The following is a 24,477-nucleotide window of genomic DNA, read 5'->3' on the forward strand; positions in this document are numbered from 1 at the left end:
CTGAGAACAGCCTTTCTTCAGCCTTTTTGGAACCTTCCTTCAGGAAGTTGAAGGCTGCTATCAAATCCCCCGTCATTCTTCGTTTCTGCAGACTAAACAGACCCAACTCCCTCAGCCTCTCCTCATAAGTCATATGCTCCAGGCCACTAATCATTTTGGTTGCCCTCCGCTGGACCCTCTCCAATGCATCCACATCCTTTTTGTAGTGGGAAGCCCAGAACTGGACACAGTACTCCAGATGTGGCCTCACAAGAGCCGAATAAAGGGGAATAATGACATCTCTGGATCTGCTGGCAATGCTCCTCCTAATGCAACCTAATATGCCATTAGCCTTCTTGACTACAAGGGCACACTGTTGACTCATATCCAGCTTCTCATCCACTGTAATCCCCAGGTTCTTATCTCTGCTCTTGAGCATATCTACCTCTTCCCCCTAGCTTAATGCTGAGGGTGCAATCCATCCCCTCATCCAGGTCATTAATAAAGATATTGAACAAAACCAGTCCTAGAACCGAACCATGGGGCACTCTGCTAGAAACCGACTGCCATCCTGACATCAAGCCGTTGATCACTACCCGTTGGGCCCGGCCTTCTAGCCAGCTTTCTATCCATCTTAACATCCATTTATCCAATCCACATTCCCTTAACTTGCTGGCAAGAATATTGTGGGAGACCGTATCAAAAGCCTTGCTAAAGGTATATATTATCCACGGACTTTCCTATATCTACAGAGCCAGTTACCACCTCATAGAAGCTAATCAGATTGGTCAGGCACAACTTGCCCTTTGTGAATCCATGCTGATTGTTCTTGATCACTTTCCCCTCTTCCAAGTGCCTCAAAATGGATTCCTTAAGGATCTCTTCCTTGATTTTTCCAGGGACCGAGGTAAGACTGACCGGCCTATAGTTCCCTGGATCGTCCTTCTTCCCTTTTTTGAAGGTGGGCACTACATTTGCCTTTTTCCAATCATCCGGGATCTCGCCCAGTCTCCACGACTTTTCAAAGATAATGGACAAAGGCTCCTCAATGACAGTTGCCAACTCCCTCAGTACCCTCGGATGCATTAAGTCCGGACCCATGGATTTGTGTACATTTAGCTTTTCTAGATAGTTCCTAACCTGTTCTTTACCCACCAAGGGCTGACCATCTTCATCCCATCTTGTGTCACTTAGCGCATTAGTTTGGGAGCCCACCTTGTCCGTGAAGACAGAGGCAAAGAAAGCATTGAGTACTTCAACTTTCCTCACATCATCTGTCACTAGGTTACTTCCCTCACACCCTCTCTGATCACCTTCTTCTTGCTAACATTCCTGTACAAACCTTTCTTGTTATCCTTCACATCCTTAGCCAGTCGCAATTCCAATTGCGCTTTCTCTTTCCTGATAATCTGCCGGCATTCTCGAGCTATGCATTTAAACCCCTCCCTGATCATTTGTCCAAGTGTCCACTTTTTGTAAGCTCCCTTTTTGTGCTTAAGTTCACCAAGGATTTCCCCTGTAATCCAGTCCGGTCTCCTACCATGTTTGCTTCTCTTGCTACGCGTCGGGATGGTTTCTTTCTGTGCCTTCAATAAGGCTTCTTTAAAATATTGCCAGCAGTCCTGGGCTCCTTTCCCCTTCATGTTTGCATCCCAGGGGATTCTGCCCATCAGGTCTCTGAGGGAGTCAAAATCTGCTTTTTTGAAGTCCAAGGTGTGTATTTTACTACTCTCTTTTCTTCCTTTGGTCAGGATCCTGAAATCTACCATCTCATGATCACTGCTTGTCACCCATCTCTACTTACCCTATTAATTCCCATCTGTTTGTGAGCAGAAGGTCAAGCTGCGCATGGCCCCTGGTCGGATCCTTCAGCACTTGTGTCAAGAAGTTATCCCCAACATTGTCCAAAAGCTTCCTGGATTGCCTGTGTACTGCTGTATTGGTTTCCCAACAGATGTCAGGGTGATTAAAGTCCCCCACAAGAACCAGGGCCTGCGATCTGGAAGCTTCTCTCAGTTGTCCTAAGAAAGCCTCATCTATCTCATCTACCTGATTCGGTGGCCTGTAGTAGACACCAACCACAACATCACTGCTGTGGTTTGCACCTCTAAACTTAAGCTATAGACTCTCAACAGGCTTTTCTCCCTCTATATACTGGAGTTCTGAGCAATCATACTGCTCTCTTACATATAGTGCAACTCCTCCTCCTTTTCTCCCCTGCCTGTCCTTTCTGAACAGTTTATACCTTTCCATGACAGCGCTTCAGTCATGCAAGTAATCCCATCAAGTCTCTGTTATCCCAGTTAAATCATATTTCTTGATCTGGGCCAGGGTGTCCAATTCTTCCTTTTTGTTACCCAGGCTTCTCGCATTGGTGTACAAACACCTCAAATCACCCTATCTTCTCCATTCGAATCGGGTCTTCCTTTGTTGCTCATTTCTCTTTGCATTTCTTCCTAGTATCCAACTTTCCCACTCCCCTCAGGGTTTTGGTCACCGTCCCCCAACGAATCTAGTTAAAAGCCCTCCTCACTAGGTTTGCAAGCCTAGTGAGGAGGACTTTAAAGTAGGTTTTTTGCCACCAGAAATCAGGTTGAGTAATGTCCAATCTGATCACCCAGGTCTTAGTATGGTGTTTGCAACTACATCCAAAATCCATACCTGAGGTGTCTTCAGAGTTGCACATTAAACTACACTATTTACCTTCTGGTATCTTATTCCCTCAGTCTCCCCACTGCATGCAAAAGACGAAGCTTCCCCTCTCTAAACATGCACAGAAGGCCACTGCTATTGCAGAAAAAATTAAGGCGAAAGCGCTCTTTTCCTAAAGGCTTTAAGTGCATTTTTCTCTTTCCTCGCCCTTTGTTACAATTTTATGTAAGCCCCTTCATCTCAAACTGTCATGGCCCACGTGAGGGGAGCCCAAGCAGAATTAGTAGCTTCCATACAAAGAATCCCTCTTGGAGATATGCAGAGCAATTCCGTGGGTTTCTGAACACACCTGCACCATGTATACTGATTCCAGCTTTCAGCTGGGGATGCCTCCTATGGCTCAGTGGTCTTCCACTCTGTAGTACAGCATACTTCCTTGTATGCTCTTACTCAGCAACCATCACTTGCTATTCACATGAATAGCCATAGGAAAGAAGAAAGGAAACGTAATGGCTTACAGTAACTGGAGTTATTTGAGATGTATGATCCTTGTGGGTATTCTCGACCCATTTCACAGGATTCACAGTATATCAGGAACTTGGGAGGCAATATATCAGGAACTTGTGCCCTCAGTTGGAAGCACGAGGAGGCACAGAGTGCAGGCTATTGGATGTTGCTATTGAAGAATTTCCAGTCCTAGGTGCACATGCACGCCCACAGTGAATACCCATAAAGACTACACATCTTGCAGAACTCCAGTTATTGTAAGTAACCTTTCTTCCCACAGCAATTCTCCCTGTGTCCATATAGCTGATTTGAGAATACATGGAGCTCTAGTCTGCTCTGCTCTGACTTCAGATAAATTTTTCAAAATATATTTCAGAGAAGTATCTCCACAACTACTCCAGAGCAGCAAGTCAAGCTAGAAGACATACTTCCATTGGCCTTCACCCGGCTTTGTGAACCTAAGGAAGCTTCATACAGCCTGATCAAAAAATACGTGTCACAGTATTACCCCAAACTCAAGGTGGACGTAAGGTAGGTGCAGTTTGTGCATATGCCTAACAGCTGTCTGTTGTTGTCTTGAAACACTAATTTCTGTTGTTTTGTCCTCTTATTTCTTTAAGAAGATTGAGTTCAGTACTTTATTAAGCTGTAGTCAGATGTCATATTTAGCTCTGCATTGTACTAGCCTCCTAGAAGCCTATACAAATTCTTTTTCCTGTGAATCGTCGTTGTTGTTGTGTGCCCCATATGGAACTCCTGATCTATGAGGCAGCATTGTTCATATTGCACATCTCCCATATTGGAATCCCTTTAGACTTTCTTTGAGCAATTGCTCCTGTGCATTCCAGTAGGTATGTGTACATGCCACATGCACGATTGTTGACCATTTCCCCTGACAGGTACTGCTGTGGAGCCCACTGCAATGGCACCTTCATGGCACAGTATATAGGACTTCGCCAGTGATGCTCATTGGAGCGTCTTCGTGCTCTTGCTTCGCAAGCACTGTTAGTGTTATCCATAGTTAGATTCAGTTAGCTTCAAGGGAGTCTTCCCCCTGCTTCCAGCTCCCCTGACTAGGGCATGCTGCATTCTCAGGGGGTTTAAGTCCTGAAAGAGTGGCAGGAAGCCTATGGCCAGGGGTGATCCTCACTCTTTATGCCTTAAGTGCATGGGAGCGAGCCATCAGAGTAGTGCCCTGATTCATGCCTATGGCAAAGAAAATGCAACCATTGCCTAAAGTTTCTGCTAATTGAGGCAGCACTTTGCCCCCAGCAGCAGCAGTGAGCAGTGCACTGGCCTCAGGACCCTTTGGCGCCAAGGAAGGATGTTACAAGGGAGCACTGGCACCATTCCCTGCCTCAGCAGATGGATTTGAGCATGCAGCACTGTTCATACTCCCCGGTGTCACGCAGGAAAAAGAAAACTGACCGAGGCTAGTCCTCAGCTTAAATGTCCACAGAAAGACCCACGGTCAGGGTACCCAGAGTCATGGTAGCAAATCTCAGCATTGTTGTCTCTGGCCTCCCCACGGGGCTTGTCAAGTCTGGTGCTGGTGCACTCCCCTGGTCAGGAGGAGATAGAGGAGGACTTGGATCTCCCCTCCTCACCTGATACCTTCCAGGCTACCCAGGGATCTTATCGCTGTGACTGCACGCTTCCCGGCACTGCTGTCAGAGCAAATCTCAGCACTGCCATCTCTGGCAATGCTGTCCCTGGCAACCTGTGCAGCACTATCAGTGGTGCAGGCAGTCCACCCCTGGGGCAAGCCCTTGATGATGCGGTGCTGATCCTCATCACCTTGGTGCCGGTCACCAGTGCTGTCAGATTCAGCACTGCCATAGTCAGTTTCTAACTATTCATTGGACTCGGGAGAGGAGTCGTCGGCTTCTGCATGTTGGTACTGCTCCTAGTCCTGGCACTGTAGTTTGCGGGACATTCTGGAGCCAATGCCGTCCTGGACACAGCAGTGGCAGGCAATTGTCCAATGGCATTTTAGGATGCTGTGTGGCTACCACCAGGCTCGGGTAGACTGCTAGGGCCACATCTGTGACATTCAGGATCCACACCCTGCCTTCCACCATGCCTGACCAGCCCCAGACTCCAAGAGAGGAAGTGAACCTGCCTGTGCAAAGGGAACCAGCCCTGTCACGGTGGCTCCACAAGATGGGGCCTAAGCTGAGCCCTCAGTTCCATGCATAGGCCAACCTCCAGGGAGCCAGACGTACAAGAGGACTCTCTCATGGGCCTTTTAACCCGTGTCCCTGGATGAGCTGGTAGCCAGTACCTCTGCTATGAGGTAGTGGCACAGAACTTGCATCTTCAGGCTGAAGAAGTCAAAGAAGATGCAGACCCGATGGTGGACACCCACGCCCCAGAGGGCCCCTCCAGAGCAGCTTCACTGCTGATAAAGATCATTCAGACCACTACGAACTCTGGCACCCATACTGCCCGTGGTCAGGCAGAGGTACTTGTACCACACACAGGGCGAGAACACTTCTTCACGCTCCCTGCCCGGTACCCTGGGGGTTAACATGGTGAGCCACAAAGAGCAGCAATGTCAGCCAGGGCCTGCACCCAAGTTGAGGGATGCCAAGGAACTAGACCTGGCTGACGCTGCTGTTCTGCCATAAAGTCTACTTGACCTGCAGCTGCCAGTGTCCAATCAGCGGGCAGTGGGGAGCCACAGCTCTTGGAATGCCCTCACCAGATTCCAGGAGCTCCTCCAGCAGTTTGTGGTGCTGATCAAGGAGGGTCTCCTTGATCCTCCCTTCAGGCGGCCCTAGTCTCTGTGGACTTGGCAGCCTGCTCGATGGCAACTGCTGTCACCATGAGACACCGGTCTTGGACATACCCTTGGGGATCCAGAATACCATTCAGGACTTGCCCTTTGACTGCTCAGAACTGTGTGCGGAGAATAGACTCCTGTTTGCACAGCCTGAAGAAATCCCAGGGGATCTGCTGCCCAGAGGAAGCCCTTTCAGCCACAAGCCCCAGCCCCATTCTCCTCCAGGCCTCCGAAGAACGACTTCTCCAGGTGCGGGGCAATAAACAGCAGGAGGCGCCAGTCCCACACCACCTCCTCAGGGCCAGGGGATTTCTAAGCAACCCGCAAGGCCAAAGCCCTACTTCTTCGAGGAGTGTCCCTGTGGGTGCTCCACTGTAGGTGCTTGAGCTCCTAATGGGAGATTTTTGGTAGCAGTGCCCACGTGTGGCTGCACATGCAGAACTGCCAGCGTGTGACATTTGAAATGGCCATTCCACATGCGCAGCCAACCGTCCCCTTAGTTCCTCCTCTACTGCCGCCAGCTTTGGTCGCAGCTTAGCAGCCGCCCTCATTTCTGTTAGAATTAGATCGAGTTGTTGGTAGTTATGAATAGTAGTTTTTCTTAGTAGTAAAGTGTTTTTTTTCTCTCTTGTTAGTACAGTTAGCTTAGATAATGTACTTCCACAGTGCTACTTTCTAGCAACCGCTTGAAGTCTTTTTATTATTATTATTATTATTATTATTCTTTTTACTGGGACTCCACTGCTCAGTGCCCCAGCTGTAGGAAATAAACATGTAGGTTGAGAAAAACCAGGGAGCTCCAGTAAAAAATGATACACCTGGTGAAAACAGCTCATTCTGACCCGGAGCACACCAGGCCACCCAGGCATCCATCCCTGGTGTGGCAGCGGAGAGAGGAGCTCCAACCAGGTCAAGCCCAAAGGACCATGACGGCTCAAGTGCCCAAAAAGAGGTCCAACTCTTCCTCAGGACCTGATTCCTCTTGGAGGAAGCATTCTCTACAGAAAAAGGCTGTCTTTGCACTGGCAGCACTGAGGGCCCTGGAAAAGCAGGCAGCTAGCGGGTGCAGTACCAACAAGATCCAAGACCCTAGGGAGAAGGCTCATTCCTCCTCGAAGGCACCAACGGAAGCCAAACAGAAAGCCTCCTTGTCAGCGCTGACAAAGGCTCCATCGGCACCAGCCACAGCACTGACCCGGCCCCGGTTGGCTTTGGCCACCATACTGCCACTGGGCGGTGCTGATGTTGCCATCAAACAATTGGTACCAGCGGTGCATACCAAACAGTCAGTGCCATCCCAAGCCAAGCAGCCAGCACCGATGCTGCAAGTTGCGCCAGTGCTCATTCTGCTCCCTCTGCAGGTACCGCAGGCATTTCAGCATGGCGTACCATCACCACCGGCAGCTGGGTGCTGGAAGTAATCCAAACAGGTTACTTTATCCCATTTTTAGTTAAATCCCCCCTCCAACCTCCTCCATCCCTCTTCAAGCACCCCACTCACGAACATGGACACATGCAAGAAGCAGAACGCCTGCAATGGGGGAGGGGGGGCATGGAAAGAATTTGGGGTGTAAGAGACTAGTTGACTAACTGATAAGCAGAAAATTATCAGATAGTTGACTAGTGATGGGACTAGTCCCTCCCCTCCCCCCTGCCTCTATCAGAGAGAGGCAGCAAGGGGGAGGGAGCGGGAGCTGGCTTTTTAAGCTGGTTCCCCCCAGCACTGTCTCCGCGGGTGGCAGGGGAGGTAGAGGCACAGCAGAAACACCATGAACAGGGGCTAAAGTAGTCTGCTTGCGCTGCTTTTGCTGTGATTCTGCTTTTTGAAATGACCCTGGTGGGGCTCTTGTACGTTTCAAAAGCTCAGGTGCCACCCGTAGCTCAAGGCCAGCAGGGGAGTCCCCTGCTGCCCCCACACTCCCTGAGGGCCTTCCTTTTGAAATGTTCAAAAGCAGAAGCCCCGTGCTGGCGCTGCACTCCTTGCAGGGCTCTTGTACATTTCCGAAGCTGAGGCGGGAGCCATAGGGGAGTCCCCCGCTGGCCCTGAGCTCCCTTCTGCTTTTCAAATTCCCTGCCAGGGATTTTGTACATTTCAACGGCTGAGGCGCCGCAGGGAGCGTGGGGCCAGTGGGGACGCTTGCTACAGTTTAAAGGCGGAGTCGCCTTCTAGACTAATCGAACAGTTGATGGAAATCCCATCGACTGTTCGATTAGTTGATTAATCTAAATTTAACATCCAGAGCTCAAGGACAAGTGGTTTTACTCCTGTTACTTCCTCACTACCAAGAAGATGGATGGGTGAGGCCTATTTTAGATCTTTGCAAACTCAACTGCTTCATTTGAACCCAACAATTCAAGATGGTATCACCTCCTTTCCTGCCTTGGAAAAGGTCCTCAACCGCAAAAACACCTATTTTCGTATATCGATACATTGACACACAGATGCTTCCTGCGATTCACCATAGGGGACCTGCATTTCCAATACAGTGTTACCCTTTGGACTTTCAACAGCCTACGGGTTTTCTCAAAGGTTCTTGCCGTGGTCAGCTCACCCAGGCAGAATGGGGGTCACCATATTCCCATACTTCAGTGGTCTCCAGCCTTTTTAACCACAAGATCGCTTTTTCAATTTGTGCCATGTCAGATCTACCTCAAACCTAGAAGCCCCAAATACCCTTACCCCACTTCCTTCCTGGCCCTTCTCCGAGGCCTCACCCTGCTCACTCCATCCCCCTTCCTCCCCAAAGCTCATTCACTTGCACCCGAACGCTAGTCTGGTGAAGGTTCTGGTCTTTGGCCAAAGGGTTCAGAGTGTGGGAGGGGCTCCAGGCTTAGCCCAGGGCAGGGGGTTGGGGTCCACAAGGGGGTTCAAGGCTCTAGGAAGGAGTTTGGGTTCAAGGGAACTCGCATCGGGGCAGGCGGTTGGGTGCAGGAGGGGGTTCAGGACTGGGACAGGGATTCAGGATGTAGGCTCTATCAGGGCACCACTTAACTGACATGACTTCCTGGTGGTGGAGCAGAGGGGTTAAGGCAGGTTTACTCCTGCCCTAGCCCTCAAACCAGCTGTCATGTACAGCAATGGCTCCATGTGCTGCCCCTCATCTACAGTCTCCGAGCCCACAGCTTCTACTGGCCACGGTTCCCCATTACCGATCAACGGACACTACAGGAGTGGTGTCTGCAGGCAAAGAGCATGTTGAGACCCCCTGCTCTGCCTTTCTCGGGATCCAACACCTGCATGGGACTTAAATCTAGTGCTCAGGGCAATAATAGGCAAGCCCTTCGAGCTCCTTGCTACCTGCTCCCTACTACATCTCTCAATGAAGTTGGTTTCCTCAGCACAAAGATTGGGCAAGCTAAGAGCCTTGATGTCGGATCCCCCATATACAATTTTTCATAAGGACAAAGTGGTCTTCTGTACACACCCCAAGTTTCTCCAAAAAAGTACTTGCCTCATTCCATTTCAACAAACCCATCTACTTACCTGTCGTCTTCCCAAAACTACACTAGGATGGCAGGGAGGTGGCGTTGCATACCTTAGACGTCCTCAAGGCAATTGTGTTCTTCTTTAAAATGCACAAAATCCTTCCAAGACTTTGTCTCAGCTACAGAGAGATCTCAAGGATTGCCCATTTCAAAACAGAGACCATCCAAATGGATCTCAGGCTGTGTACATTTGGCCTACGCTATATTCCAGAAAGAGCCCCCAACAACCATCTGGGCTCACTCTCCAAGAGCAGTGGCAGCGTTGACTGCATTTCTCTGGGGCGTCAACGGAGGAAATCTGCAGAGCCGCCACGTGGGCTTCGGCATACACATTGATGAAGCACTACGCCATTCACACGTACAGCCTCCATACCCTCTTCGACCGAACAATGCTTTCGGTTACCGACTCGCATCTCCTGAAGCTCCCACCTCCGAGCACGACTACTGCTTCGGAATCCCCTATGGTGGAGCACCTGCACGGACACTCTTCAAAGAAGGGAAGGTTATTTACCTAGTGGAGTAACTGGAGTTCTTCGAGATGTCCCTGTAGGTTCTCCACTACCCACCCTTCCTCCCCTCTGCTTCGGAAGCATTTATATTCGGGTCAGAGAAGGAACGTAGGGGACAGTTGGCTGCACATGTGGAATGGCAGTTTCAGATGTTGCGCATTGGCTGTTCCATGTGCGCAGCCGACCATGGGCACTACTACCAAGAATCTCTGACTAGAGATGCAGCAGCGCTCAAGCACGTAAGGTGGAGCACCCACAGACAAACTGTCTCAAAATTCCAGTTACTGCACTAGGTGAGTAACCTTCCCTTTTGAACGTGTGCCGAGGATGGAGCACCAGAACCCTCCTGTATATGAACAGATTGCCTCGCTACTAACATGCCTAGGCCCAGATCACCTCAGATATCTGGGTCTTGAGAGTGGTTGGGGCAGGATATTCTATCCAATTCAGTTTCCTCCTGCCCACCCATCTGCCTTCCATGACCTCCTTCAGGGACTTGTCTCATAAGCAACTCCTTTTACAGGACGTGCAATCGTTCCTCGTTTTAGAGGTGGAAAAGGAAGGTCCTTAGGAGTTAGAGGTACGGGCTTCTACCTCTGGGATTTCCTTATCCCCAGGGACGGGCATAGGCCTATTCAATGTGAAACTTCAATGATTTGATAAAAAGGCTTCAGTTTTGGGTGACCTCCCTAGCCACCGTCATCCCCTCACTGACCCTGGGGGACTAGTGTGCCCCCGTGGACTTGAAGGATACTATCGCATATCGTTATCCCAGCACACGGCAGGTTTCTTGGTAGTCAGCCATTATCATCAGTTCACCATGCTCCCAGTGAGACTCTGGCAGTCATGGCAGCCTTCCTTTGGAAGTGCTGGGTACAGGTCTTCTCATACCTGGACATCTGGCTCATAAAGATTAACTCCCAGGAGCTGATCCTACTGCATGTCGCAATGGCGAGAGCCATCTTCACCGTCCTAGGCCTTATTCTGAATGCACCCAAGTCCACCCTGGCGCCCTGCTTTACTCCACAACAGCGACAGTCTCCCTACTGAGAACCACTTCCCGGCCCTGTTGGCCCTCTTCTGCAGTCTCTAGTAATTCCCAACAACCACGGCAGGGAGCTGCATGAGTCTCCTGGGACATATGACAAACTGGTTAACAGGGTGTGTTTCCAGCTGAGACTCCAGAGAGAGACTGGTCTCACTCCCTGAACTAGTGGTTATAGCCCCAGGTTATAGCCCTTTTCTGTAATGGGAAGCCCCGAACTGGACATAATATTCCAGATGTGGCCTCACCAGTGCCAAATAAAGGGGAATAATCACTTCCCTAGATCTGCTGGCACCACCCCTCCTAATGCCCCCTAGTATGCTGTTAGCCCCCTTGTGAACAAGGGCACTCTCTTGACTCCTATCCAGCTTCTCATCCACTGTAATGCCCAGGTCCTTTTCTGCACAAATGCTGTTCAGTCACTCGGTCCCCAGCAGGGTTCCCTCTCCGCTGCTTAATCATCCCCACCCGATCAGGCAGCCTCCTGCACAAAGCCCTGAGCCCCTGACTGGGTGGGGCTGTGCTGCCACACCGCTTAGGAGAACCTTGGTCCCAAGGCTGTAGCAGGGCTTGGGATTCTTCATCCTAAATGTAGGAATCTGCACTTCTCCTTGTTGAACCTCCTTAGGTTTCCTTTGGCTCAGTTCTCCCTTTCTCTACCCCCGCAGCATATCTACCTCTCCCCCCAGCTTAGTCACCCCCCAAACTGCCAAAGGTACAATCCATCCCCTCATCCAGATCCTTAATGACGATGCTGACCCCTAGGGCATTCCTCTTGATACATCTTTCATCCTTCAGAGTCCACCTGGCGACCATCTCGGCATTTCACCATGGGGGTAGATCCAATTTTGGGAGCCCCATGGTGGGGTGGTTCCTTAAGGGACTAAATAGGTTATGCCCCAGGTCAAAGAGCCTGTTCCCCAATGGGACCTGAGTCTGGTCCTCCCTGAGCTCATGGGACCTGGGTTTGAGCCCCTAGCTACTTGACCCCTATCCTAGCTCTCTTGGAAGGTAGCATTGTTGGAGGCGATAACCTCAGCCAGATGGGTCTCTGAACTCCAAGCTCTCACCTTGGAATCACCATACGCTCCTTTTTATAAGGACACAGTTCAACTGCGCCTTCTTTCAGCACTTTTGCCTAAGGCGCTTTCGCGTTACCATATGAACCAGTTATCTTCACAAAGCCTTATGCCAGCGATAGTAAGAGGGCATTCCACTCCCTGGACATCATTGAATGCAGAAAACCATTCTGTAAATCAGTGCAACTCTGTCTCAATAGTGGAGAGAATGCAAAGCCAAGTACCTATCAGTGTGGCTCACATCCTGCATCAGGATCTGCTACAATGTGGCCAAGATCCCAGGTCCAGCCTTGAAGGCCCACTCCACGAGGGGTCGGGCTTCCTTAGCGTCATTCCTCACACTTGTCCCTATCCAGAACATACATACAGCAGCCACATGGTTGTCTGTTCACATCTTCACATCTCACTACACTGTCATCTGGCAGGCACAAGATGATGCCGTCTTCAGCAGGACAGTCCTGTAGTCAGCAACAAGGTCAACTCTGACTCTTCCTCCACTTCTGGTGATCACATAAGGGAATGCATGTGAACAATCACTCTCGGAAGAAAAGACGGTTAGCTTCCTCTCGTAAGTGTTGAGGTTGCTTGTGTCCATTCCAAACTCCGCCAATCTCTCCTCTGTCGGAACTCTTTGGCAAGAAGGAACTGAAGGGTGGCGGTTTTCTATATACCATGCCGTGAACATGCCACTTCAGGGAGCACCACAGCTGACCCAGTGTTTTCTACCTGTTGGAATGGACATGAGCAACGCATGTCAAACAGCACTTAGGAGGAATAGGTAACTGTCTTTTTTTGGGATATGAATACTTCTAGGTTTCCTCTTGGCATCTTATACAGGCAGTCCTCTGGGGCGAGAAAAGCTGCTCCGGGTCTCCCTGCTGTTCTGGGGGGGGACTCCCCCAGCACAGCAGGGAGACAGGAGCAAAGCCACAGAGGCGGCGGGACCTCTGCGCCTCCGCGGCTTTGCTTGGGTCTCCCTGGTCTGCTGGGGGGGGGAGGGGCACAGCTAGTGCGCCCCCCTCCCCGCCCGTTCAGCAGACCAGGCTTTTGTTGCGGGATGCCTGGGGTAGAGCAGCTGGGTGCTGCTGGGTTGGTCCTGCCGGGACCTACCCGGCAGTGCCCCAGCTGTTCTGTCCCAGGAGTCCAGATTCAGCCGCTGTTGAAACTGATCAGTGGCTGATTCCAGGAAGCTGGGGGCAGAGCAACTCTGCCTCGGGCTTCCTGTAGTCAGCCGCTGATCAGTTTCAGCAGCGACTCAATCTGGAGCCAGTTCCGACTTGCATACAAATTCAACTTAAGAACAAACCTATAGTCCCTATCTTGTACGTAACCCGGGGACTGCCTGTACCGCTTCCTTTTGTATGCTTTTCTTAAAAGCCTGCCAGCTAGTTCACCCATGTTGATGGTATTAATAAATATATGTACATCCTTTAAATTGGTGAATGGTAAAGAGTCTTGTGTTCCAATTCCAGATCTGTCTATTGACTGGTGGTGGGTAAGTCAGTCAACTTGTTCTGTATGCAAATTAGCTTTGTAATTGTGTCAAACTTTTAAACTGAAACATGAAACTTGATATTTTCTGAATAGCCTGTAGCACCAGAAGACGTATCACGTCACGTTTAAATGTCCATTATTCCTTTCTCCTGTCACTTGATACTCTCATGCCCTGTGCAAAGTGTCATCTCCCCACCTCCTCTTTAAAGCTATACTGCCCGTCCTTTTCAGACCCCAGCTGCTGAAGAATGCCCTGCAGAGAGCAGTAGAGAAGGGCCAGTTAGAGCAGATCACAGGCAAAGGAGCTTCTGGAACATTCCAGGTCAGAGGCCAGAGTTATTCTTATTTCACCTTCTGTTGTTGTTTATACCATACACAACCCTTTTGTTTTTCTCCCCCTGTGATTTTCATTGGGCTACAACCTTCTCTACCAACATATCCAGTAATAGTCACGTACAACAGTTTTCAGATCATGGCGTATTAGGATTCTTAGGTTGGCCTACGTTTCTGGAGCAGCACACCTAGCTAATCTCGCTAAGATTTATAGCCTTTTTTGTTGTCAGTTGTGCTCCACATGCTGCTTCAGCTCTGACTCACTAGAGTGATGGGGCAGGATGGTGGGGTAAGTTTGGTTTTTGGTTGATTTGTTTTTTAACATGATCAGTGGAACTATAAATAGTTGGTGGGCGGTTGCATGTGTCCAGCCCACCCACGGCAGAGACAATGACTATCTGGTCTGTGGAGTGGAGGAAGGTCATGGCCTGCTAACTTGCTTGTGGTGCTAGTTTCTTCCGGTCAATATAAATCCTGGGACTGGAAGAGACGTCTAGAGATCCTTTAGTTTATTCCCCTGTGCTGAGGGCAGGGCTAAGTACATTAGAAGTGTGCCTACTCCGTATCTTGGAGATGGGTCAGTGACTCCGGTAAACGGCATTTCCAGCCAATTGACTAAAAGACCGGTCTTTTCTTTATGGGTGGGAGGGAAGTATTCCCTGTGCAATGTTTTAATGTAAAACCTGTCTGTGCTAATGCAGGAGCCCTACTCACCTGGTGCAGAGGAGTCTTGTCCTGAGCTGGTTTGGGAGAATTTTGTCTTGATCGCTTTTCTCTTCCTCCTTGGAAAATAGCTGAAGAAGTCAGGGGAGAAGCCCCTACTTGGTGGGAGTCTGATGGAAGATGCCATCCTGTCTGCTATTGCTGCCATGAATGAACCGAAGACCTGCTCCACCACAGCTCTGAAGAAGTATGTCCTGGAGAACCACCCAGGGACCAATTCCAACTTCCAGGGTATGACTCCAAATCTACACGGCTGTCAGTTTCACAGAGAGGAAGGGGGGTGGGGAGTCCCATAAGCAACAGAATTCTCTACACTCACTATTAAAAATGTCCTGTTTGATTTCCCAGGGGCAGCTAGCTGCTTAGTGCACACCACAGAGCACCCCAGGATGTTAAAAGTGCGATTCTTTCCACTGAGTCCCAATCAGGGCTTATAGTAGCCTGGTCCATCTCTGACCCATATTGGATTTTTGTGTCTTGCTCTAAAGCCCATTTCCAGGGAATGGGAATCATCTATTAAAGCAGTCTAGAGTCTGTTCTTATTTGTCTTAAGCCAGTTGAATTGATCTTTTGTTACTTTAGAAAAAGTCTAGACTATAGCTCAAAAGAAAGAAATGCTGTTCCAGATTTACTTCCATAGCCTTAGCCCATCCAGCACCTATGCAATACCATGACCAAGTTGCTTGTTTGTGCTATGCCACCACTTTCCATATTTTGCAATCTTAGGTCAGACAACTGCTTGGGGCAGAGCCTGTTACACTTGGATTTCAAAGGGGCATAGTTCATCCTGGTTGCCAGAAGTAAAATAAATATCTTTGTATTGGACATCCCAATGTGACTTGTGCGCCAGTCTGCAGTGAGAATAGTGGCGATGCCTTAGGGACCCAAAGGCAGACTTTGTGTGTAACCATTTACTAGCCGAACACCTGCAGTGTATGATGTTGACCAGAGCTCTGCTACACAGTGCGATTGTTTGACCTGTGCTGACAGTCCTGGGGCAATTATCAATTTGCTGTACTGGTCCCCTAATGCCAGACCAGAAGCAGATCTCCAGACACATTAGTATGTTACCATTTTGGGGGTTTTGTTTCAAAAATTTTGCAGTGCTTGGAGCCTTCCTATAATGCTTTCAGGAGATGAGGCCAGAGATAGCACAGCGAGTCTTTTACCTCCCATTTGCCAGGTTGACAATGCTGGCATAATCACATCTTTGATTCAGGGCTCTCGGATCCATAATGGGGCCTACCAATGAGGGCAAAAGGGGATTGGTTGAGGCTACTGTTCAGGTCATTCAGACATCATGGTGGTCATGTTCTTCTTCGCTCGTGTCCTCTGGGTGCTCGGCTGTAGAAGCATCCCTGTGCCTCTCATCAGACAACTTCAGTAGCAGTGTTCACTAGGGCCCATTCATGCCCTACCACAAGGCTAGTCAACACACATGGGATAACCCCTTCAGTGCCTTCTCAACCACTCCCAGGTAGAGACAAAGGTCTTTGCAGTCCATAAGGGACATGGTTTTTGGTTTGCGTCTCTCTAGTGAGTTAGCCTCCTAGTTCTGGTTTTTCCATCTTTCTTATCTGTTCTCCTGGGGAATGGGAGGGCACCTCTTTTGTTCATCCTGATTTTTTTTTTTCCTTCACTGTGGATCCTTCCCCCAGTGGTACATGTCTGGTTTACAGGGTGTAAAGAAGTGCCTCTCTTGTGAAGAGGCAGTCCCTGTCACAGACAGTCCTTTGTTAAGAGCTTCAGTTTGTAGCAAAAAAACCCCAGAGGTAAGAAGCAGGACTGAAGACAAAAGGGAGGGGTTTTCGGGGCCTTTTATATCCTCTGCCATGTGGAAAGAAACCCGTTATTTTATTGAGGGGAAAATTACAGCAGCAAATTGGAGTTTGTAGTTATATGGGCAAGTCACATATCCCTGCATAACTCAGTTCTTCACAGGTAGAAGCTGTGGTCCCATGCTAGTCTGAATGTTCTCGGAAGCTCATTAGATGTTGATTGGCAGCCCCCAAGGCCCAGTGTCAGTCAACTACATCAATTCAACTCGAACAATCCCTTCATAATATGTTGGCCAAACCTCCTGTCAGAGTTTCCCAGCAGCAAATATTTGAAATAAAATACAGCGCCAATGCTCATGACTTCAAATACAAAAATGATTCATGCACACACATAATCATAACCAGTAAATTATAAGCGCTTTGTAGACACCTCACTTGGCACACTTTGTACAAAATCAACTGTAAATATAGACCTTGGATCTATACAGTCACATTACAATCAAATAGCATCAGTGTCAGTAGCTGTCGTCCCTCCCCCGTGATTTGGAGGGAAATTTAACTTAAGTAAATGTTCTGTCCTATTTGAAACTGAAAACTGTTTCGTGACAAACTCTTGAACCAGCTGTGCACCTGGCCTGTCTCCCAACGAGGCAGGCTCCCTTTAGATGTGCAGTAGGCTCTGTTAATGCACGCAGGTGCCAAGGACATTCAGTGTAACAAGGTGAAGCTAAGTAAGTGCTAGATCTCAGCTAATGTCCTGAAAACAAAAGGGAAGGCGGGATGGGAAATGACATGTTCAAACTAAGGCAAAAATACTTCAAAGAACAGTTGGAATAGACCAGAGCTAAAAGGCCAGCGTGACTAAAATGAATTTGTTGGATCAAAACTTTGATAAATGAGCTGACTCCAGTTATAATATTTCCACCAAGAAGTCTTGAGAGTTTAATCTCCTTTTGTAAAGATTTAAACTAACGCTTGTTAACTGTGCAGGAGCAGCAACTAAATACTATCTGTGGGAAGGATTGCCCTGTGAGGGCTGCATGTAATATATATGTAGTACGCCTCTTCTACAGTAGCTTTCTAGCTGGGTCTTACCCAGAAGCAGATGCATCAGAAAGGGGAAGGGGACTGTATAGAGCAGGTGAGGTCAGGGTTAGTGGCTGGAGAAAGGTCTAATGCATTCTTACTCCGCTTCCCGCAGTACATCTACTGAAAAGAACTCTGCAGAAATGTGAGAAGAATGGCTGGCTGGAGCAGATCTCTGGGAAGGGTTTCAGTGGCACTTTCCAGCTCTGCTTCCCTTATTACCCCAGGTAAAGAGCCGTCCGTTGACAGGTGATCATGCAGAACTTTTCATCATGGTTGGCCCAGCTGTGGTGTTTAGCGTGTTGATGTTCACAGGACCAATGTGTCTTGCAAGGTTTTTGATAGGGTGTAACGTCCTTAATGACAGCTGTTCTGTAACCCATGCTATTCTAGGTTCTGATAACAAATCTGTGACTGAACAATGACCGTGGCTTTTACCAGCCTGGAAACTCTTAAGGAAAATATAAAATACTGGGCCCAGTATTCTCAGGCATTCTGGCCTTGCGTCTTGTGTAGTACCCATCTGTGGGTCATTTAAGCGTTTCCGAAATGAAGCAAATCTGCATGGCCCTCCTAGAGTTTACTTGCTTCTTAACACAGGAATGATCATAAGGAAAAATACTGTGGCTCCCGCTATCCCACTGTCTGTGTACCAGACTGGAGGGGAAGGGAGAGCAGAATGACGTTCTTCTCTTTATGGAAGGGAGAGAACAAGGCCCAACTCCACCATATTTAATTTTGTCCCTTTGTAACCTTTATCTGAGCCACATGGAACACAAAGATGGCGAATCTTTAGAAAGCCCCTTCTGAGGAGCATTGTGGCAGCGTGACCTCTCAAATGCTCCACTCTCAAGCATGAATTATCCCAGTAAACTTCAAGTCCGTCATGGCTTCAGCACAGCTGCCTGGGATTAGTAAGACTCTGGATGTAAACTGCTAAGCCCCTGCTATGTCTGCAGTTGGACAGAGCAATGTGGAAGAGAACTCGAGGCAGGACTGCTTAGGGAGAGATGGGGCTGTGGCATGTCCAATAATTGGCAGCCCGATGGACTTCCTCCAGCGTGGCTTTTCATAAAAACATAAGAAGGGCCAGACTGGTCAGACTGAAGGTCCATCTAAGCCAGTGTCCTGTCTGCCTGTGGCCAGAGGGAATGAACGGGTAATCAAGTGACTCATCCTGTCACCCATTCCTAGCTACTAGCAAACATCTCTGCCCATCCTGGCTAATAGGTCTATCGATGGCTATCGGCTACGTCTACACTGGCATGAATTTCCAGAACTGCTTAAAACGGAATAGTATTCCGTTTTAAGTTTTTCCGGAAAAGCGCGTCTACATTGGCAGGCTGCTTTTTCCGGAAAAGCCCTTTTCCGGGAAAAGCGTCCGTGGCCAATGTAGACGCGCTTTTCCGGAAAAGAGCCCCAAGCGTCATTTTCGCGATCGGGGCTTTTTTCCGGAAAAGACTACTGGGCTGTCTACACTGGCCCTTTTCCGAAACAGTGTTCCAGAATAAGGACTTATGCCCGAGCGGGAGCAGAATAGTTTTTCCGGAATAGCGGCTGATTTTGTACAGTAGAGCATCGTTGCTTTTCCGGAAATTCAAGGGCCAGTGTAGACAGCTCGCAGCTTATTCCGGAAAAGCGGCTGATTTTCCGGAATAAGTGGCCCAGTGTAGATACAGCCACTCTCATGCATTTATCTAGCTTTTTTTGAATCCTGACCTGTTCTTGGCCTTCACAACATCCTCTGTCAAGGAGTTCCACAGGTTGACTGTGTGTGGTGTGGGGAAAAATACTACCTTACATTTTTTTTAAAACCTGCTGCCTATTAATTTCAGTTGGTGTGACCCCCTAGTACTACTTTGAGAAATATAAGAAAGTATTATTTACTCCACTTTCTCCATACCAGCCATGATTTTATAGACCTCTCATATCCTTCCTTCATTATCTCTTTTCTATGCTGAAAACTTCTAGTCTTAGTAAACTGTCACATGACACAGCTTCTCTAGACCCCTCATAATTTTTGTTCCCCTTTTCTGAATCTTTTCTAATTTTAATATCTTTTTTGAGAGATGTGCAGATGTGGATGTACCATGGATTTAAACAAAGGCGATACATTTTGTTTTGTTTTCTGTCCCTTTCTTAATGATTCCCAACAGTTTTTTCTTTTTTTATTCTACTGCTGCTGAACATTGAGTGGATATTTTCAAAGACCTACCCACAATGAGTCCAGATCTCTCTTGAGTGGTAACAGCTAATTTAGTCCCCATCGTTTTATTTGTATAGTTGGAATTCTGTTTTCCAATGTGCATTACTTTGCATTTATCAACATTGAATTTCATCTGCCATTTTGTTTCCCAGTCACCCAGTTTTGTGAGATCCTTTTGAAACTCTTTTCAATCTTCTTGGGACTTAACTAGCTTGAGTAGTTTTGTATTATCTGGAAATGTAACAGTAAGTGGCGACCCTTTTTCCAGATAATTTATGTATATGTTGAAAAGGACTTCTCCCAGTACACCTGCCTGGAGGACATCACTAGTTTCCCCCTCTCCACTCTGAAAACTGACCATTTATTCCTACCCCTATTTCCTATATTTTAACCAGCTACTAATCATTTGGTGAGGAACCTTGTCAAAGGCTTTCTGAAAACGTGTAGCAGCTGCCTCAATGATTTCTATAATATTTAGTAGCATGCATGGAAATCAGCATCTTTGTTGTAAGTCCACAATACCTGGAAGCTCAAACTAGCAAGGTTTTACTGTGACAAAATGGACATTAACCCTGTCAGTGCAGGGCCAGGCAGTAGCTCCAGCATTGGCCTTTGTATCCTTTGAAGTGAGTTAACAGAATGATTCTTGCAGCCCAGGTGTGCTGTTCCCAGAGAAGCAGCAGGAGGAAGATTCTGAGGAATCTGAGGAGGAGGATTCTGAGGAGGCAGAAGACGATTCTGAGGAGGAAGAAGAATCTGAAGAGGAAGAACCACCTCCAAAGAAAAGGTATAGAGCTGAAAATAAATGGGCTTGTAAGCCTGTGTGTGTTCATCCCTCCCGGTCTGCTACCGAGGGTCATGCCGCCTCAGTGTCACATGCCTGTAAAGGGAGGGGGGGGTCTCGAAAAGGAGGAATTAGCTTGCTTCTGGTATTCAGGCCCTTGGTTCAGGCAGAGCAGTAAGGAGGTCTGAGCCCCAGACTGTAGGTCAGGGTAGGGCAGCAAAGTAGTCAAGGGCTCCAGTAAAGGTGAGCACTAAAGCAGTCTAGGGCTCAGAGGATGGTAGACCAACGCAAGCCGCCTGACCTAAGGGGGTAGGGTTCCATGGCAGGGGGACATGGGCCCACCCTACTTCTGCATATTCCAGTCCAGGGACCTAACCAGTGTTCCCTGTAAGCTGATTAATCAGCCCCAGCCAGTCAGTCAGCTCCGTGCATGGAACCCAGAGCCTCTGACTGGGCGGGGCTGATGAATCACCTGTGAAGCTGGGCTGCCAAGCAGTGTAGAGGGGACACTGGCCCTGACCGTGGCAGAGGGGTCTGCCACTGAGTCAGCAGGGATCCACCTTCAACACGCTTGCCCATAGGATCAGGCCAGCACTTAGCCAGATGATCATCTAGCTCCCCAGGGCTACTTCCTGCCTCCCTGGGGCCTGGATCCTCTGTAACATGGGGGCCCTCGGTTTCCTTGGGGCGCTCTGGCCAGTCTCTAGCCCTAGCCCAGGGCCATCTGACCAGTCCTCAGCATGGTGGGGTCCCTCTGCAGGTTCCAAAAGCAGGCAGGGTGCATCTTTCCAGCTCCAGTGCAACTTAGCTGCAGAGACCTGCCTTTGGTACTCCCACTTCTTGTCCTGCCCTAAGCTTCGGACAGAGCGGGCGTAGCTTTCCTGAGTCTGCACACCAAGGGACTTGTGGTCCGCCCCGTCAGTCTTTGAGGTAGGCCAAGCCTCCTCCCTGCAGGACTTCTCCAAGCTAAAAAGTACAACTCCTCCTGCCGTTGCAGGCCTCCTGGGAATCCTGGTTCTGCGGAAGCAGCTCAAACATGGGGTTGTCCATGAAGGAGTTGAGATCATGATTAACCAGAGTCTCAGGCAACTCATTGGCCTCTGTCGTGCTGTGGTAAACTCCAGGACCAGAGCGAGCTGCTGAGAGTGGTCGCTGTTGGTATAAATGTCGAGGGTGGCTGTGCACTGTGGTGCTGGCATTTCACCTTTGGAGACTGGAGGTCAAATTCTATAACGTTCAGTGTCTGGCAGTAGATAATTGGCCACAGATAGCCCGTAGGGAAAGGCACAGAACTGGAACAGCTGGGGCTGGTGCAGGCATTTGCAAGGTGATCTGTGGTGAGTGTGGCTGTGTTCTCTGGTTGGAGGCTTTGGGTTCTGCTCAGATTAGGACTCTGTCCTAGGAGGTGCTGTCCCGGTGACCAATGTGCACCTGGCCTGACTCCGGTGTAGATAATTCCTCCATTTCATAAAAGCTCAGAGGGGGAGAAAAGGCCGTTTCTCATTCTTGGTGCCATCATCAGTGTCCACTTCATTTTCCATTCAGCTTCTTATGTTTCTTCCGTGCTTTAAAAGTGGTTGTGGTCTCACGTTTAAAGACTGGGAATATTTTAATGGCAAATGTGATAAATACGCGTTAATTGTATTTTGCTAATTGTAATTTTCTTCTGGCTGGCGCATTTTACTGTTGTAAGGCCAAATGAAACTGGTCTTGTTCCATCACCGGACAAACCCAGTTCTTGTGCTCTTGGGTTGCACGACTCAAACTCCCGCAACATTATAGGGTTATATGCTAACACAGGCGATGCAAACCGAGATTACCAAGGAGACAACAGCCTCATTGTGATCTTGCTTAAAAGATTTTCTTGCTCTTGGGTCTGGTTAATCAAATCAAGCTGGATCATCATTGCATCCTAGGTCCTCCATGTTAAAGATGAAGGAGGCCGAAATCTGCTCAGTTTTGTAGCAATTAGCACTTGGGCTCTAGGCCAGCTTTGGTGCCTTGGTACTAAATTATCTTGTTCTTTCTTCCTGATAGGATGCAGAAGAGGCCTCCCCCCAAATCCCGTAGCAGGGCCCCCCCAGTGAAGCGAAGAGAGTCCAAACCCAAGCCAAGGAAGGCCCCTGCAGTCCGCCGGGGGAAAGCAAAGCCTCCACCCAAGGTTAAAACTCCAGCCAAGAAAGCCAGACCAGCAGCCCCTCCTATCAAGAGATCTTCTGGCAGCAGCTCTTCCAAAAAACCAGCAACAAGTGGGAGGAAGGAAGTGAAATCCCCTGCCAAGGGCAAATCCACCATGAGGAAGTCTCTTCGGGCAAAAAAGTAAACTTTTTTCCAATGTATCAGGAAATCTCATGGTCAAATCCACAATCTTGTTTTATAAAGTCAATGTGCATTTGTATTTTAGTTCTGATGCTTAAACACTTATTTTTTTCCAGGGGGTTGAGGGCTTGAAACTAAGTCAAACCAACCCGAGTTAGATCTAGATGCCCTGGGTCCACCTTCCCCCTGGAAAAGTCATCTTTAGTTTTTTGCAATAATTTTAGTGCTTTTCTAGATTGTATAATCTGTACATTTTATGGTGTTCATTTTGGTTTTTTGCTTTTAAAACGTGTTCAAAGATTTTTTTTATCTTTAGGTAGCAGGAACAAGATCATTGGGGAAATGTAACTCTGAAGTGAAAAGGCAAAACTGCAGTAGTTTTTTTTCCTTAGATTTCCTGCATGGTAACTAGCATAAAGGGTTCTAATGCTTCCATGGAGAAGCAAAATATATACATTGCTCGCACTGAATTTTGAAGGTGCTTCTCTCTGCGTAGCCATTGTGATTTGCTAAGGAGATCTTCTATTTGGCTGCTTCAAACCAGCAAGTTCCTTTGAAAATGAGTCAAATCTCAGAGTGAATACAAAATGTTCTGACCCATCTGACGTCACAGGGATCCCAGAATGATCAATCTACTGGTTTTCAATTAGCTGGGTTGTTGTGATTTGAGTAAGTAATTCTGCACATCCTCCATCTGTCCCCTAACACCGAAATACGTAAGTCTCGTTGAATCCAACTTTGAAATGTTTTTTAAAAGATGAAGAACCTGAGTTTTCACTTCTTGTTTGCGCTTTTCTAAAAAAACAAACAAAAAACCCCCAAAAAAACCAGTTGGAGAGTTCTATAACTGCTACTGTAGAGATGTTGATAAGTGATGAACATACAGTTCACAAAAATAAAATGAAACTAGATTCCAGCCTGGCTTGTCTGCTGTTTCTTCTCCAAAGCTTCCTGTTTCTTTAGGTGCTGCCCAGAAGCAGAGTGTTTTTCCCTGAGTGAACCCTCAAGAGGCTGCTTCCTGTCCACCCCTCATGCTGGGGTCTCTGGAACTCATCAGACAGCCCAGCCCCAGCTCGCCTCAGCTGCCCTGCCTCCCACCCAGCTCTGTTTTCTGGGCTGCCTCTCGGGCTCCGGCGACACAGCTCTGCCCCAGCCCAGCTCTCTGGGCTCCTGCTGTCCCCTTAGCTCTGGCCCACACTGTCTCAGGCAGCCCCAGCTCACGCAGAGGACGGGACTCTGGACTTCTGGTCCCCTCATTGGCCTGCCAGCCCGGTTAGGCTGATCTGGAGCATTGGCCCTGGGAGTACGGCCCTCATGTGATGGACGTGCCTTGACCCCAGCAAATCTTCCACCCCAGGAACCCACAGCCTGGAGCTCCACCTGCTCTCAGGAACCACCCTCCTCCAAAGCCCCCAACCTTCCTGACTCCCTGTCAGTCCCTCTCCCTTTGTTTCCCAAGTCCCTGCTCCCACCCGAAAGCTTTCTGTGCCTCTCACCCCATCCAGCTCCAAAGCCCCTGACTGCTCCTTCAGGCCCCAACCCTCTGCTGCCCCAGCCAGCCTCCCTCCCTGCCCCATTGTTCTTGCTCTCACAGCTTTGCCCCAGCTGGCCCCTCTTCCCTCAGCTGGGCTATGATCACTTGCTGCCTCACTCTCCAGCCACTTCCTTGGGGCTGCTGGGGCCTGGGCCACCTGCCCTGACCCAGCCTCTGA

At 48.7% G+C, this 24,477-nt stretch overlaps 1 protein-coding gene across 14 annotated transcripts in view; it reads left to right on the forward strand.

The window, feature by feature from the left end:
• HP1BP3 (heterochromatin protein 1 binding protein 3) overlaps positions 1-23,681 on the forward strand; it is a 63,363-nt gene extending 39,682 nt beyond the window's left edge. For all 14 annotated transcript variants that reach the window (XM_075906516.2, XM_075906527.2, XM_075906521.2 and 11 more), the window contains 6 exons: positions 3,515-3,669; positions 13,768-13,858; positions 14,664-14,823; positions 17,572-17,683; positions 20,315-20,449; positions 22,484-23,681. In XM_075906516.2, coding sequence (XP_075762631.2) covers positions 3,515-3,669; positions 13,768-13,858; positions 14,664-14,823; positions 17,572-17,683; positions 20,315-20,449; positions 22,484-22,769 — 939 coding nt within the window. In that variant the 3' untranslated portion in view covers positions 22,770-23,681. The remainder of the gene's footprint in view (positions 1-3,514; positions 3,670-13,767; positions 13,859-14,663; positions 14,824-17,571; positions 17,684-20,314; positions 20,450-22,483) is intronic.
• Positions 23,682-24,477: the final 796 nt, after the last annotated feature.

Source organism: Pelodiscus sinensis, chromosome 24, assembly GCF_052426305.1.
Source record: "Pelodiscus sinensis isolate ZL-2025 chromosome 24, ASM5242630v1, whole genome shotgun sequence".
Classification (NCBI taxonomy): domain Eukaryota; kingdom Metazoa; phylum Chordata; order Testudines; family Trionychidae; genus Pelodiscus; species Pelodiscus sinensis.